Source organism: Mus musculus, chromosome 7 (assembly GCF_000001635.26).
Source record: "Mus musculus strain C57BL/6J chromosome 7, GRCm38.p6 C57BL/6J".
Classification (NCBI taxonomy): Eukaryota; Metazoa; Chordata; class Mammalia; order Rodentia; family Muridae; genus Mus; species Mus musculus.
Genome location: NC_000073.6, coordinates 84,364,655 through 84,380,164, shown reverse-complemented (window position 1 = coordinate 84,380,164; position 15,510 = coordinate 84,364,655). Strand labels below are relative to the sequence as shown.

The 15,510-nt window shown below is 45.6% G+C and overlaps 1 protein-coding gene across 8 annotated transcripts in view; it reads left to right on the top strand.

Annotated features, from left to right (window-relative positions):
• Positions 1 to 15,510, top strand: part of Arnt2 (aryl hydrocarbon receptor nuclear translocator 2) — a 165,468-nt gene that overhangs the window by 31,577 nt on the left and 118,381 nt on the right. The window contains exons 2-3 of one of the 8 annotated variants that reach the window (XM_011241655.3): positions 7,518 to 7,642; positions 7,735 to 7,797. The exons of 3 other annotated variants lie outside the window; for them this stretch is intronic. Coding sequence is in view for 1 of the 5 variants with exons in the window: in XM_006507238.3 (XP_006507301.1) it covers positions 12,317 to 12,347 (31 nt within the window). In the remaining 4 variants the exon portion in view is untranslated. Of the gene's footprint in view, positions 1 to 7,517; positions 7,798 to 12,301; positions 12,348 to 15,510 lie in introns of those variants that run through there. 4 more of the 8 variants (XM_006507242.3, XM_006507240.2, XM_006507243.1 and 1 more) reach the window with 4 other exon arrangements.

Below are 15,510 nucleotides of genomic sequence, written 5' to 3'. Positions count from 1 at the left end.
ATACTTTATATAAAGAACAGGTGCCAAGCAGAGACTGAGCCATGGAAGAGAGATTCCATTTGGTTTGTAGTGCCAGAGTCTAACAGCAATACCTTAGCCACTTCTAACAAGAAACGCCATTCTAATGCTTTGCATGTAAACAGTTTTACTATTTTGCATATTTTATATTTGTAGAGTAAGTAATTCACTGTTTAAAATTTAACACAAAACGTTTTTGTTGAATGATGGATGAATGTATTCATCAAGGAATATATTCAACAAGGAAACCACTTTACTTCATAAGACTTCCTGAAGAGAATTTCGTATTGTGGAAGGATATGTGATTTACTTAATCAATTGTTGTGTAAACAGGGGAAATGTTAATTTCCCTTTCCTTTTTAGAAAAGACATTTTCTGGGAAGAATTGTGCTTAGCTTATGCCATGATATGCTGTGTTTTTCCGGCTTTATAATATTTCTATATTGAAGCCTTTTTCTAGTTGAATAATGTGAGAAAAACAAATTTGCTTTTCTTACTATCTTCCTGTGCAAATTTTTTTTATTAACATTCATCTTTACGCTGAGGTGAACAGCAGCTGTATGGCAAACCAGAAGCAGAGCTCAGAGCGATGAAGACACAGGAGAGTGACCTGGGGAAGAAAGCCTGGGAAGGCCTGAGTGTGTGCTCCTTGATGCTTTTGTTGGAGGGAAAGAAAAAGCCAAGCATAAGAATCAGAGATGTCCAGATCCAAAGATTGGAGAGCACCCAGTGAGGAGGCATGGAGTGAAGGGCCAAGGGGAATGCAGGGGGTGGCCAAGGAGCAGAGGCAACAGCCAGCAAGAGAGAAGAAGCAGGAAGTGAAAAGTGGGGTGGGGTGGGGTGGGGCAGAGGAGGACGGAGCAGGATGAGAGGAGTGCGGAGGGAATGGGAAGACTTAGGAAGTGAGTCCTCAGCTCCAGTGAGGACAGCTTACATCAGTGCTGTTCTCCACACTGTGTCAAAATGCGTGACAGAAGCAACTTAGGGATGAAGAAAGTGCTGGGGCCCGAGTCACTTCCTCCTTTTTCCCCCTCTTTATTCAGGACACACCAGCAGCCCATGGGGTCTCACATTTGGGGTCCTGTGTACCCTTCTTGTTAGGACCTTCACAGACGTGTCCAGACTGTGGCTGTTAGGTGATTTGATTCTAGTCAAGTTGACAGTGGTGATTTACCATTACAATAGGTAAAAAGATTGTCCTTTGTGGAGATTTCTCTTGAACTTTTCTGTAGCCCTGGTGGAAAGTGGGTGGGGGCGGGGCAGATGAATATGAACCTATTCAGAGTCAGCTTCTCCTTTCTTTTTTCTTAAAAACAGTAACACAAGATTTATATTATTATTTATTAATATATTTATATTTAACTGTTTGTGCACCCATGTGTTGGTAGAGATCAGAAGAGGGTGTCAGACCCCTCTGAAGCTGGAGTTAAAGGCAACTGTCAGCCATCTGACTTGGCATGGGAACCAAACTTAGGTCCTCTACAAACGTAGTAAACTCTGTTAACTACTGGGATGACTCTCCAGATTCCAGCCTTTGTATTTCCCAAGCCCTATCCCTGAGGGGTGGCACCTAAATTTGTAAGTCCAGGTCAACACCAGAGACAGTAGGTCCTTGTCACCTCAAGCCTATGGTTATCATTGAAACCCCACTTCTCAGGATTCCACGATGCTTTGGTGTTCACAGACACCCAATGACCCGTGTGACCATGCTATGTGAGCCACACAACTCTGGGCCTTCACACTCTTCATTCTCTATTTCTCTGAATGCTGGCCCATCCATCACCTCTTCATCACCTCCTCCCATTAGCCCTGGCTTCCCATTCCCCTATGGTTGGTGAAGGCCACTTGTTTGGAACACCATTTCCTTTTGCTGTTTGTTTGTCTATGTCCTCACTGTTCAGTAACCTGAGGCTCCAATAGTTAATTAAGATACAGTGACTCCTGAGAAGGGTCATTCGTTGTCTGGCCAGTTGCTGCTTCCTGAGTGGCAGGGGTGACTGAGGCTGCACAGTCCTTTCCTGGTTCTTCCTTTGTCCTGGAGCATCAGGACAAAAACTTGCTTTTTCAGCTTTTTCTCTTGGTTATTCTCAGTCATTCCCAACAGCAGCCACCCTCCCCTGTGAACTTTTGACCACAGAATCCCATAAAGCTAGGCTGACAATCACAATCATTCCTAGAAGGTGTGTGACACACTTTTCTGGGTACTCTTACTGTTGCCCTAACTTCTCCTTGATCTTAACCATGAATCTCCCAGCCTGTCTTTCCTGGAACCTTTCTCTCTCTCTCTCTCTCTCTCTCTCTCTCTCTCTGATAGTCTTTTCTTCCCATCTCTTATGCTTCCTGGATATTTGGAATATGGGATATTCAGACTGTTTATCATGCACAGCTAACTAACTGCAGTATATCCTAATCAGATTATACTACGCACCTATCTCCCCTTGAACATGGGAGTAGCACTGTGCTTACACAGCCCTGGTGCTAGGGCTCCTGAGCCTGCTTAGTCTTGACACTTCTTTGGAACTCGGTAGACACTTTGTCTTTCTATCTGACTTGTATCTGTCCAGCACACCCACTTCCCTAGAGAGCAAGTTAGCTCAGCTGTGGGTGGTTTCTTGCCTGCTGGTTCCTGTGACACTCCTCTATGATTTACATTCCTACTCTGCCTGCCTCCAGATTCCATTGTCCTGGTGCTTCACTGTTACTTTCAGTCCCGTCATTTGCCTTGTTTCCGAACTACAGGAATATTACAGTCTATGTATTAAGAACTCGGAGATAATAGAGCATTAAGTGCAACTAGCAACCAAATGTAACATTAGCTTTGTTCCATTTCTATTGTATTGCATGAACACACACACACACACACACACACACACACACACACACACACACACACACACGGGGTGGGGGGGGGAGACAGAGAGAGAGAGACAGACAGACAGTCAGACAGAGAAACAGATAGACAGAGAGAGAGCACATATTGGATGCGCATTGAATTGATTCATTTTTACTTAATGCTGGTTGTGGAGCTTCAATTCTATGTGACCGTGATCCAGGCTGAAGCCAGATGCTGCAGTTACTGAATGACAATCTGACATTGTAACAGGCATGACTATTGCTACTATTACTATTGTCATTTATTAGTGGTATTCACATTGCAGACATTTGTATTTCTGTGTAAGGAATAGTGGTATCTGGCTCTGCCAAGTTACTTGTCCTTATATTTACTATGCTACACGCTATGATGTTTACCGGATGTGTGTTTGCAGCTGAGTTGTATGAAGAAGCAGGGCATATTGGGGTGACTTTATAGTTCCCTAGTATATTCTACTTTTCTTTCTCTCTCTGTCTTCTCAATTATCTCTGCGCTGACAATGATTTACTATAGGTGTGGCAGTGTGATGTTAGAGATTTTACTCCTTAAGAATCCTTTGAATAATAAGCATGATAAATGATTGTTAGTTTATCCTGGAAAATACAAGTCCAAAAAAGAGCTTTGCTTGGAAGATGCGCTATCTAAACAAACAAATAAGGCAATGACATCCTAAAGATTGTTTATTCTTAAGCTTGTTTACAAAAATAATCCCAAACAGACATTGTAATAATGACATATTTTTAATTCAACTTTACATTATTATCTCTGCTTCTGTATGCACCTTTGCTTAAAAAGAACATAACAATCTGTGATGGTAGCAAGCTAATCCTTCCTCTCATAGTAGTTGTACTGTTTACTTGGTATATATCATTTTTATTGATTATTTATTTGGGAATCTCATATCATGTACCTGACGGTGCTCACCTCCTCATCCTCTGATCTCCAAGCACCTTCCCCCTTGACCTCTCCTCCCTCCCCTCCCCCCCCCAATCCCACCCCAGCTAGAAACACACACACACACAAGCAAAACAAGAAGAAAGGGAGGAAAAGCTGGAGCATGGTCAAATTCCTAGTGGCCTGGATCCCAAGGGAGGATGAATCTTTCTCTGCTTGCACCCCTTCTTCCACCAGAAGCCATCAACTGAGAGAGGCCTTGTGGTGGCAGGAGAAGGATGAACCAGCTCTTACTAGCACAGGCATTAACATGGCTTCAGGCAGAAGCTCAGGTCCCGGACGTTAACATAGGCGCTGGACATATCAGGACCACAGACTCATTCATGGCTCTCAGGAGCTGCATGGACCATGAACCTCAATTTGACCTCAGACAACACACTCAACTCACATCAGTGTGCCCTGCCCTGATCCCTCAGGGAGCAAAACCCAAGGACATCAATAAGTCATCAGTTAGCAGTACAGACTGTATAGAAACACATTCATCTCAGGCTTCATTGTGTCCTGCGGCAGTAGCATGGACTGTAGACACAAACACGGCCTCCTCTAGTGGCATTGCAGACCATAGTGGTCCTTTGAGAAGGTCCAAGGCAAAATGTTGAATCTTTCCTTATCTTGTTCTCCGTTGTTTCCTGGAGCCAGGGGCATCCTGAGGCCAGGCTGCAGGTTGAAGGGCCACGTGTCTGCGTAAGCTCCAGGCTTTTATATACTATCCTACTGATCCACTCTGTCTTTACTATCTTTCCGATCTCTCCATCTCATATTTGATCATGGTAGTGGCACCTGCTGTCCCCATACCTTGAGGCAGGGGTGGTTCTGGGTGTCTTTGTCTGCAGCCCTGAGCTGCCTGGTGTTTTGTTTGTTTGTTTGTTTGGTTAGTTGGTTAGGGTTTTTTGTTGTTGTTGTTGTTGTTGTTGTTGTTTTAAGTTTGTGAGTGTGCCTGTGCATCTGTATGCACATATGTATGTCAGTGCCCTGAAGACCAGAAAAGATATCTGATGACCCATATCTGGAGTTACTGGTGGTTGTGAGTTGCCTGATGCGGGTGCTGGAAACTGAGCTCCTACCCCTCTGCAAAAGCAACAAGTACTTTTACCTACGCAGCCATGTCTCCTACCCCATAAGTATGAATACATGATGGAAGCTAGTTTGTGCCACATTGCACAAGTGAAGGCATTCTCTCAATTCAGGTTCCTTCCTTCCAGATGACTCTAGCTTGTGTCCAAGTGACAAAAAAAATCTACACAGTACAGGTCCTAATATTCCCATCAAGGGCACAGCTTGCCGATGATGTAATTTCGCTCCACTAGTCCCCATTTAAAGGCTCCATCACCTCCCACACCACAGATCAGCTCACAGCAGGTGACATGATGTCCTCACAGGGCCAGCCCAGAAGGGAAGGGTCCTAGTGAGCTAGTGGAAAGATTTGATAGTAACCAGCGATATTCCAATCTCAATGAAAATAAAGGACAGAAAGAAGGAGGTGTGTTCCCCTCTTTTTCTTAACAAAAGAAAGTAAAATCTAGAATCACACAGAGGCCCTTTGGGCCATTCAACATTCAAGCCAAGAAAAGACTCTGAAGCTAAAGCTACCAGGTGGGTTTGGGACAGGCAGAGTAGTTGAAGCTGGACTTGAGGGATCACTGAACAATACTCTGACATAAGATTCTGCACCCTGCTCTATCTCCTTACTCTAGCACTTTCCTGTAAGATTATTCTTTGAAGCTCGATATTTAATGGCTGAGTGACTTTCATCTGTCTGGCTATTCCATAATTTATTAGCTTTTCTCTGTATGTCAGGCATGTTCACTCATTTGGTTTCTGGTCAGCCTTAGACTGTCTCTGGACAGGCTGTGTGCTTCCAGTCATTCCTTCTGTCCCCTGCCCTTTATGTTTGTCATCGTCACAAGGAAACCTCCAAAGTAGAGAACTGGTCTCTTGCGGTCCCTTCAACAAGGTCCCCTTAGATGTTTGACAATAGCTTCATTTCTTCTTCTTTGAAGACTATACTCCAGGCTGACAGACTCTGCCTCGCATGGGTTCTTTTCCTCATAGCTTCTGAACTTTGCCTCACTTGACATTCTTAAATTTCTGAGTGTGCAGAAGCATGAAAAAATGAAAATCAAAACAAACAACAATAAGATAAAAAGTACCAAATGAAACAACACACACACACACAGAGTCCATTACCTGTTAGTCATCTATTCTTGGGCAATGGGCCTGCCATAGAGTGTGGTTGATGTATCTAGTAACCCTCCACTAGAGAAAACCAATTTTCTCTTTCCCAGCAGGACCTTTGAGACCATAGCAAGGCCTTCTTCCACCAGCTACCCCCACCCTGTGCTTTCTCCTCCTTCTAGGCTCAGGCCTTGGTAAACCTCAGCCTGGGTTTTAGCCCAGCCTCCCTTGGAGCCCCTCTTGGCGACCATCTGTCCTGTAGACTTTAAGACTTCACCACCAGCTGTCCTGGTTCATCTTCTACATGGCTAGTAACCCCAGCCTTCATCTGAAGGTCTCTAGCTCTCAGGAGGCCTGCGGTGCCTCGCAGTAAGACCATTTGTCTTCCTTCAGACACAACAGGACTGATGATACATATAGAAACACAGCGTCTGTGACAACACACACAAATCCTACACAGATTCAAAACAGACAGAGTCTCACATTGAGAAGGGGAAATGGACATAAAGTCCCACCCCTAGCCAAGAAACTATTTGCAATTGATACCTGCTGGGAAAGAGAAAATTGGTTTTCTCTAGTGGAGGGTTACTAGATACATCAACCACACTCTATGGCAGGCCCATTGCCCAAGAATAGATGACTAACACGTAATGGACTCTATGTGTATGTGTTGTTTCATTTGGTACTTTTTATCTTATTGTTGTTTGTTTTGATTTTCATTTTTCTTTTTGAGAGAAAGAATGATCATTAAGTTGGGTGGGTAGGAAGGTAGGTAGGGTTTGAGGAGTTGGGGGAGGGGAAAACATGGTCAGAATATATTGTATGAAACAATTTTTTAAAATAAAAATAATTAAAGTTTAGCACAGAGACACTGGGCCTTCAGCCAGAAGGGAGATAAAGGAAGAGTTTCTGGGCATGATCACTGATGGGACCCTATACCTGACACCAGTGTCCCAGTGCATGGTGGGGCTGTGGAGACAGAATGGACCAGTGACGGCATTGCTAGTAGAAAAGGGAGGTCTCCCCAGTTTGCATGGGGTCTGTTTCTTGTCCCCAAAAGTAAGGCCTGCCTGCTAGGAGGGACTCAGTTGTCCAGTCTGGACTGATAGATGCCAGAGAGATCAGGGATTAGTCCCTCCCTCCTTTCCTGACCCCAATCATAAATACCTCCTGTTTCTGCTACTTCCTGACCTGTGGCAGAGCCTGGCTTATTCTGCCTGTGGGATGGGTATGTCTTACAGAGGGTCACAGAAGCTGGTTAAAGCCTGATAAAAAAAAAAACGTAGCTGCAGAGTCCTATACTCCCTGTTACATTCTATTTCTGTGCATTGTGCTATAGACATCCCACCCTGAGGAAGGCCTGTAGGAATCATGAGCTCTGCTTTCTATCCGGAAGAGAAAAGGACCCTCCCTTGCCCACACGTCAAGAAAAATCCTTTATAGTCTCTCGCAGAAATGTTTTGGTAACAAGCTTAGATCTCTCCTTTATGTGTCGCAGCTGCACAAGAAACCCAAGCATCCAGTTTTTCAGAACCTAAGCAGTTAACGCTGGAAATGTTGCTGCAAATAAATTGATCAGTATGCAAGACAGTTGTCACGGCTGAATCATGGTCCACAGTTAAGGTAAACAGATCTGTGATGACATTTTCTGAGCAGAATACAAATGCAGTGCGTTTGCTCCCAGAGGTTTCTGACATTTTTTTCTACCCGGGCAGCATATCCTCCTAAGAAGGTGGTGTTCACAAGGAAGAAAGGTCTTTGTTCAACCCTCTGAGAAGGTAGGGCTGAAGCATTTGATGTGCTATCTGTGACGAGCATCGCTCTGGGAAAGATGGGTGTGGAGGGAACATTTCCTTTTCTTAGCTGCCTCCTTCCTCTTCTCCCATCCGTAGAGAGAGCCTTTTGGCTTTTTACTTATTTGAATGATTGTGAAAATATTTCCTGTGTTTGTATTGTGAAAGTCCGCGTGTGATTAGTTTTCTCCATGTGTAGATCAAGGGTTGTTTTCTCCTAGGTGGATTTCCATGAAACCAGTGAGGAGGAAAACAGAATGTCTATTTTTTTATTTCCTCCTCTTGCTTTCATCTTAATATTCTCAAGTTTCGCATTTTCCCAGGCTATTCCTGCCTGCTCTGCTTTATAGGAATTCAACACAGCATGACCGGATCTGGAGCGAGGAATAGTTGGTAGCTGGATGCCATGCCATGGGCCAGATACCCTATGTGTGTTGTGAAGCCTGAATCACTCTTAGTCTGAGCCGATGTTCTGGTGTGTGCACAGCTCTGTCACAGCGCTATCTAGGAGCTGGCAAGCAGGTGTTTCCCGGTGCAGGTGGGGTTGATCTTGCTGGAGGTGCTGCTGATATTTCTGTTGCCTTGGCCGTCAGTTATGATGAGTAACCCTAAAACAGGTCATTATGGAAGATTCACGTTGAACACAAGGGAGAACTGAGTCAGTTGAGAGTAGCACTTGGACTCAAAGATTTCCAGAGTTTCAGTGACTGAAAGTGAACAAAAAGGTGTGTCCTTTAAAGGTGGCTGAAATGGGGTGTGCTTGGCCATTGTGAAGCCATCGAAGGACTGCATCCTGTCCTGCTGTGCTTCTGTGGTCAGTGAATAGATGATCCCGGGGTAGCCTCCTTCAGGAAGTCTTCTGGAACCTTCCCTCGCATCACCAGAGCACAGGGCTACCTCTCTCACTGCCAGCAGCATTCAATGTGAAATGCCCAGCCAGCTTCATGCTCAGTCGTGATTGGGTCTTTAAAAATCTCTGACTGCCATTTGGTTCGTAGCACAGTCTGTGGCTCAAAATAGGTTTTGCAAATGGTGCTTATGTTCCAAACAGACAGCAACCTGAGCAAAGGAAGGATGTCTGGTTAATCTGGGTCCTTGGGTGTGAATGGAGAAACTGAGAACAGTGCCAGATTCTGCAGAACCTGTGCTCCTCAGAGGTGACAGGCACAAGACGCTATTGATGTCCCTATTCTTGGCAACAGGTCCTAGCACAAGCTCCTGAGACACAGGACATGTAAACTTGCAACCAGCCCAGCCTTGGTTTTCTTCCTCCTCTAGAATTCTCTGCCCATTCAGTGTAGGAGGATCAGGTGACCAAGGTTTTTTTGGGTTTTCCCTTTTTGAGCCTTGAGGCTGACACACCATTATTTTGAGACAGTGACATCATTCTTCCTCATTGAGGCTCTGTCATCCCAACCCTGGTCTCTCACCTGGACTGTTGAGATCTTCATTCTCTTTCAGGAAGATTACAGGTAGAATGGGACCATATCTACACTGAGGAGGGAGGGGCTGGTTTGAAACAGGCCTCCTTGAGACTTGGTACTGAAGCTGAATCTAAATGGCCAGGGGGTTAACCGGGTGAAGAGAAGGATGGGAGTCCTCATCTAAGGACATAGTGTATGCAATGGTCCTGGGGTGGAGGGGAACAGAGTTTGGTACAAGGATGGACTAAAATGTGGCTGGAGCCAGAATGATGGGCAGGAGAGGGGGCAGCAGCCTGACCATGCAGGAGCAGGGACTCCACACAGTGGTAAGAACAAAGAAGTTGAGGATGAGAGTGGAGTGGCTGGCCTTATCTGATCTGGCTGAGTGGGTACAGGTAAGAGGGCCAGGGCAGAGCAGGAGTCTGGGGTGTTACCAGGCAGGCAAGCAGCAGAAGTGGAGAGACCCGTTGCAGGGCCAGCAGGCCTGCTGGCAGGATTTTGAGATCTGCAGAGGTAGTGTTAATGTAGCACACTGGCAGGAGGGGGTCAGTGAGGGAGAAATGCAGTGAGGGAGAAGTACCTGGGATGCCCTGGGGTCCTGGTGAAGAGCAGCAGCTGATGCAGGAGAGTCATAAAGTGGGTGGCTAGGGATAGGCTCCTAAGAAGCCGGATGGATGTCGGAGTAAGGCGGGAGCCTTTCCCACAGAGAGGGTAGTGTCTTAGTCAGGGTTTCTATTCCTGCACAAACATCATGACCAAGAAGCAAGTTGGGGAGGAAAGGGTTTATTCGGCTTACACTTCCATACTGCTGTTCATCACCAAAGGAAGTCAGGACTGGAACTCAAGCAGGTCAGGAAGCAGGAGCTGATGCAGAGGCCATGGAGGGATGTTCTTCATTGGCTTGCCTCACCTGGCTTGCTCAGCCTGCTCTCTTATAGAACTAAGACTACCAGCCCTGAGATGGTCCCACCCACAAGGGGCCTTTCCCCCTTGATCACTAATTGAGAAAATGCCTTACAGTTGGATCTCATGGAGGCATTTCCTCAACTGAAGCTCCTTTCTCTGTGATAACTCCAGCTGTGTCAAGTTGACACAAAGCTAGCCAGTACAATTGACCCCTTGTCAACTTGACACACAAACACATCACTAGTAAGCCTCAACCCTTACAATCTTATTCATCCCCATTCTAAATAACTTTAAAAGTCCCACAGTCTTTACATATGCTTAAAATTTCAATCTCTTTAAAATATCCATCTCTTTTAAAATCCAAAGTCTTTTTACAATTAAAAGTCTCTTAACTGTGGGCTCCACTAAAACAGTTTCTTCCTTCAAGAGGGAAAATATCAGGGCACAGTCACAATCAAAAGCAAAAGTCAATCTCTAACCGTCCAATGTCTGGGATCCAACTCACGATCTTCTGGGCTCCTCCAAGGGCTTGGATCACTTCTCCAGCCAGGCCCTTTGTAGCACATGTGTCATCCTCTAGGCTCCAGACGCCTGTACTCCACTGCTGCTGCTGCTCTTGGTGGTCATCTCATGGTACTGGCATCTCCAAAACACTGCATGACCCCTTCAGTCCTGGGCCATCAATTGCAACTGAGGCTGCACTTTCACCAATGGCCTTCCATGGCCTCTCACAGTGCCAAGCCTCAGCTGTTCTGCTCAACTCCTTCATGCCTTCAAAACCAGTACCACCTGGGTGACTCTTACACATTACCAAGTCCAGCCACAGCACAAGGTACAACTTTGGCTATATCTGGAACACAGCCACTGTGCTCTCAGAAAACACCTCCCAGAAGATGTCACCTCAATGATGCTGGTCTCTTCTTAATCACCGCTAATTTCTTAGCTCCAGCTAACCAGCATCAATAGTCCCAGTAATGCAAAGTTTTTGCTTTAGTAGTTCTGGTATCTTGTTAATCACAGCTGATTCTTCAGCCCCAGCTAACCAGAACTACAGAATCTTCACAATCAAAACAGCAATGGCCCTGAAAAGAGTCTTTAATTTTCCCTCTGAAATTTCACAAACCAAACCTCCATCTTCTGCACTGTTCTCAACATTATCTTCCAAGCTCCTACACAACATCTGACAGAGCTCTTAACAACGAATGGATCTTCAAGCCCAAAGTTCCAAAGTCCTTCCACAGTCCTCCCCAGAACATGGTCAGGTTGTCACAGGAATACCCCACTCTGCTGGTACCAATTTGTCTTAGTCAGGGTTTCTATTCCTGCACAAACATCATGACCAAGAAGCAAGTTGGGGAGGAAAGGGTTTATTCGGCTTACACTTCCATACTGCTGTTCATCACCAAAGGAAGTCAGGACTGGAACTCAAGCAGGTCAGGAAGCAGGAGCTGATGCAGAGGCCATGGAGGGATGTTCTTCATTGGCTTGCCTCACCTGGCTTGCTCAGCCTGCTCTCTTATAGAACTAAGACTACCAGCCCTGAGATGGTCCCACCCACAAGGGGCCTTTCCCCCTTGATCACTAATTGAGAAAATGCCTTACAGTTGGATCTCATGGAGGCATTTCCTCAACTGAAGCTCCTTTCTCTGTGATAACTCCAGCTGTGTCAAGTTGACACAAAGCTAGCCAGTACAGGTAGGAACAGGAGAGTCACTGTTGGCCATATGCAGCTGTGGCCACTGTATGACCCCAGGTTTCTGGTGGGATAGGCCAAATCTGAGTAGAGAAGAAGCTCAAGTGAGTGGGAGGAGCAAAGAGGCAGCCCCATGTAGGAGCTGCCCCTACTTTAAACTTTTACATGCACAATGGGAAATCCTACGTCTATTGTAAGGTGGTTTGCATTTGACCTGTGGAGTTGCTCTCATGGAATGCATTTGAGTTTCTGTGACACAGACTCATTCTTTGCCAAATGTGGCAAACCCTCATCTATATGTGTGAGGCTCATCCCTGGCTTCTTACTGAAGCTTGACCAGCCTCTTCTTGGCATGCCTATAGCGAATGGGAGTTGAGAGCAGAATGAAGGATGGACTAAGAATTTCTGGTTCCCTCACCAGCATGCATCAACCCTCTGAAGGAAGTATGGAACTGTGGGAACCTGGTCAAAGCCAAGGGCCATGTTTCTGACCTGTGCAAAACTGAGAGCAGGTACCACGTCAGTGAGGGGAAACTGTGAGCATGCCAGGCCCAAGGCGAAGTGCATGGGTGTGTGTGTGTGTATGTGTGTGTGTGTGTGTGTGTGTGTGTGTGTGTGTGTGTGTGTGTTCATGCATGAGCACACAAGTGCATGTCTCCCCTAGCATCCTCTTTGATCCTGAAACTAGTTCTTTTTGTGTACATTGCATCTGCATGGTATGTAGGGAGTATATAAATGAATGTGGGTTTAAATGTATGTGAAGCTGTGAGGAGAGATGAACAGAATAGTGTTGACACATGAAGTGGAGGCTCACCACTTTACACAACTCTACTAGAGAGATAAAGCGCCTGGTCTGCTGACTCTCCCCAAGTGTCCCCAGCTCACACAAAGGCAGAGGCATGAAGGGAACTCACCAGCTCAACTCAGGAAGAAGCCCATCTCAGGCAGCCTTCGTGCTTTCGTGACATCAGTGCCAGGTAGGCACTTTGGAAAAGAACAAGGGTCCTGGAATGTAATCGTCCTTGTATACCTATGAGATAGGGCCAGAAGGACAGAAATCACAGGCGTGCCGGGAAGAATCCGCTGGTAAGATGGTTATGTTTGCTAACACCTATGTGTGTGTTTAGCTGAATAAGTGTACTTACTGACTCTGTGCCAGGTGCCATCTGAGTGCTGTGTACATACGTCGGTGTCTCTGATCCTCACTACTTTAGGACACTATTATTCTCACTTTACAGATAGAAAACCAAGTCACAGAGAAGTGATTTGCTCAAAAGTTGTATAACACCTCCCTCTATGTGTGCATGTGTGTGTATGTCTGTCTTGTATGCACACACACACATACATACACATACACACACACACTCACACGTGCGCATGTGTGCACAGAGCTGTGTTGAAAGATACTCTTTTCTTGGGGGAAAATAATAAGAATAATAGGAGAGATGGGAACTGACATCATACGTGATTTTCTGTCCTCACAATGACTGCATGAGGTAGGTGTTTGTCTGACGGTAGAGATGAGGCCTCTGAATCCTGGAGAATCGTAACTCCCCATGACTCCTCGGCTCAATCGAGTAGTGGCCCCAAACACTGTCTGTGCGCCACCCAACTTCCATTGTGGCCATGGCTTAGAAGCTCAGTGTCAGTTCATTTCTTGGGGTGGCCAGGGTGGTGCTGTCAAAGCACCCCACTTCTGCCTGGGCACTCTGAGGATGGCAGCCCTGTACTGAGTGGCTACAACCTAAGCAGGCTCTGCCATTCAATAGGTTTGTGGCCCGGCACCCACCTCTCCCTGCTGAGTTCTCCCGTCTGCAACAAGGGATGCCTTTGTTGCTACTTCATGGGTGGGTGGAAGTCAAGTTCACGACAGGAAGGTGGCAGGGTTCCAGGAAGACAATATTCAATACAAACCTTGAGCAAGATTCTGTCATTCTTCATCACTGGGCATGCCTATTTGAAAAGGCCGTCCTCCTCTGCCTCTGTCTCATGCATGCATTGTTCAAGTTCACTGACTATATACAGTCTTTATTGTGTGTTCCTCATGAAAAAGTTTTAAAATATGCTATTGTTTGTGACATTCAATTAACACATCATTAATATTAAAAGAGCACAAGGTAAGGTGGGGGGAATGGTTCAGTTGGTAAAGTACTTGCTATACAAGCATAAGAGCCTGTGTTCAGATTCCTACTACTGCCCATGTAAAAAGCCAGGCAGTGATAGCGCCAGCACTAGGAAGACAGAGACTGGGGGATCACTGGGTCTCACTGCTGGCAGCTTGCCTGAGTCAGTGAGCATCACTGGGTCTCGATGCCAGCGGTTTGCCTGAGTTAGTGAGGATCACTGGGTCTCACTGCCGGATGCTTGCCTGAGTCAGTGAGCTTCATGTGCAGTGAGAGATTCTGCTTCAAAAACTAAGGTTGCAAACAATTGAAGAAGACATCCAACCATGTCAAACTCTGGTTTCTACATAATATACATACATGTACAAACACATTTTCACCACACACACACACACACACACACACCACTACCACACACCACTACATATCACCACACCATCACCACCACCACCACCACCACCACCACCACCACATACCACCACCATCACCACACCATCACCACCACCACTACATCATCACCACCACCACATACCACCACAACACACCACCACCACTACCAACACAACATACCATCACCATCACTACTGCCACCACTACCAACACCACATACCTTCTCAGTCCTAAGACTTTCCTGTGGGTTCCAGTTACTTTAATGTCTCCAATCATGCTGCTGCTTTGTCTTCCAGAAAGGCAGTCTTCATGGACCCCAGATGCAGAGTGCAGTAATGGCTGCACTGTCTTACTGGCTCTGAGGGTAATTTCTTCCCAAACAATGTGATCACCAATATTTCTTTTCCCTTATTTTAGAATCAAATTCAGATTGCTCCATAGGGTGGGTGACTCTTGATGTGTGGACATCTTAGCTGTATTTGGTACTAGACATTGGCTCAGGTCATCTTCCAGAAGAATCCTAGAATCTTTGCCAGCTCCCACATCAGTTAAAAGAAACGACTGGCAGGTTTGAGAAGAGGCAGTTACCTTTCTGGTGATGATGCCTGCAGACCACATGGGTATGCAAGGCAGAGGAGAGAGACCTGCTTTTTATTTTGTTAGAATCTATTAAAGATGCCTCCTAAAAGTCAACACTGAAAACATTTAACCTTTAACATGAATGCAAGCCTCAGGATTATATCTTCCATTGGTTTATTTAATATCTAGAACCGTGTTTTGGTTACTACCACGGATAACACTGGACAAAACAGAATATCTATTCCTTACCTAGACTGTGGAAAGTAGACACAGGAATAGGTTTCCTCTGAGTCACAAAGAATGCCTGTCTTAAACCAGCACCCTATCCCAATTAAATCCAGGCACCAGGCTGTTTACCACCTCAGCGTTCATGACATTAGTTGCTGTTTGAAAGTTTATTTTCCCAGACTCTGTGTTAAGCTCTTTACATACAATATTCTTAATTTTTAGAAACGACTTGGCAAGATAGGCATTTTGAGTATTTCAACTGTGGTACCATGACCAATAGTGGCCCAGTCATTCTGGTAGTTGGCACCTATCTGAGCAGCTGTTTGGAACTGTTTGACTGCAAAACCATCTGGGT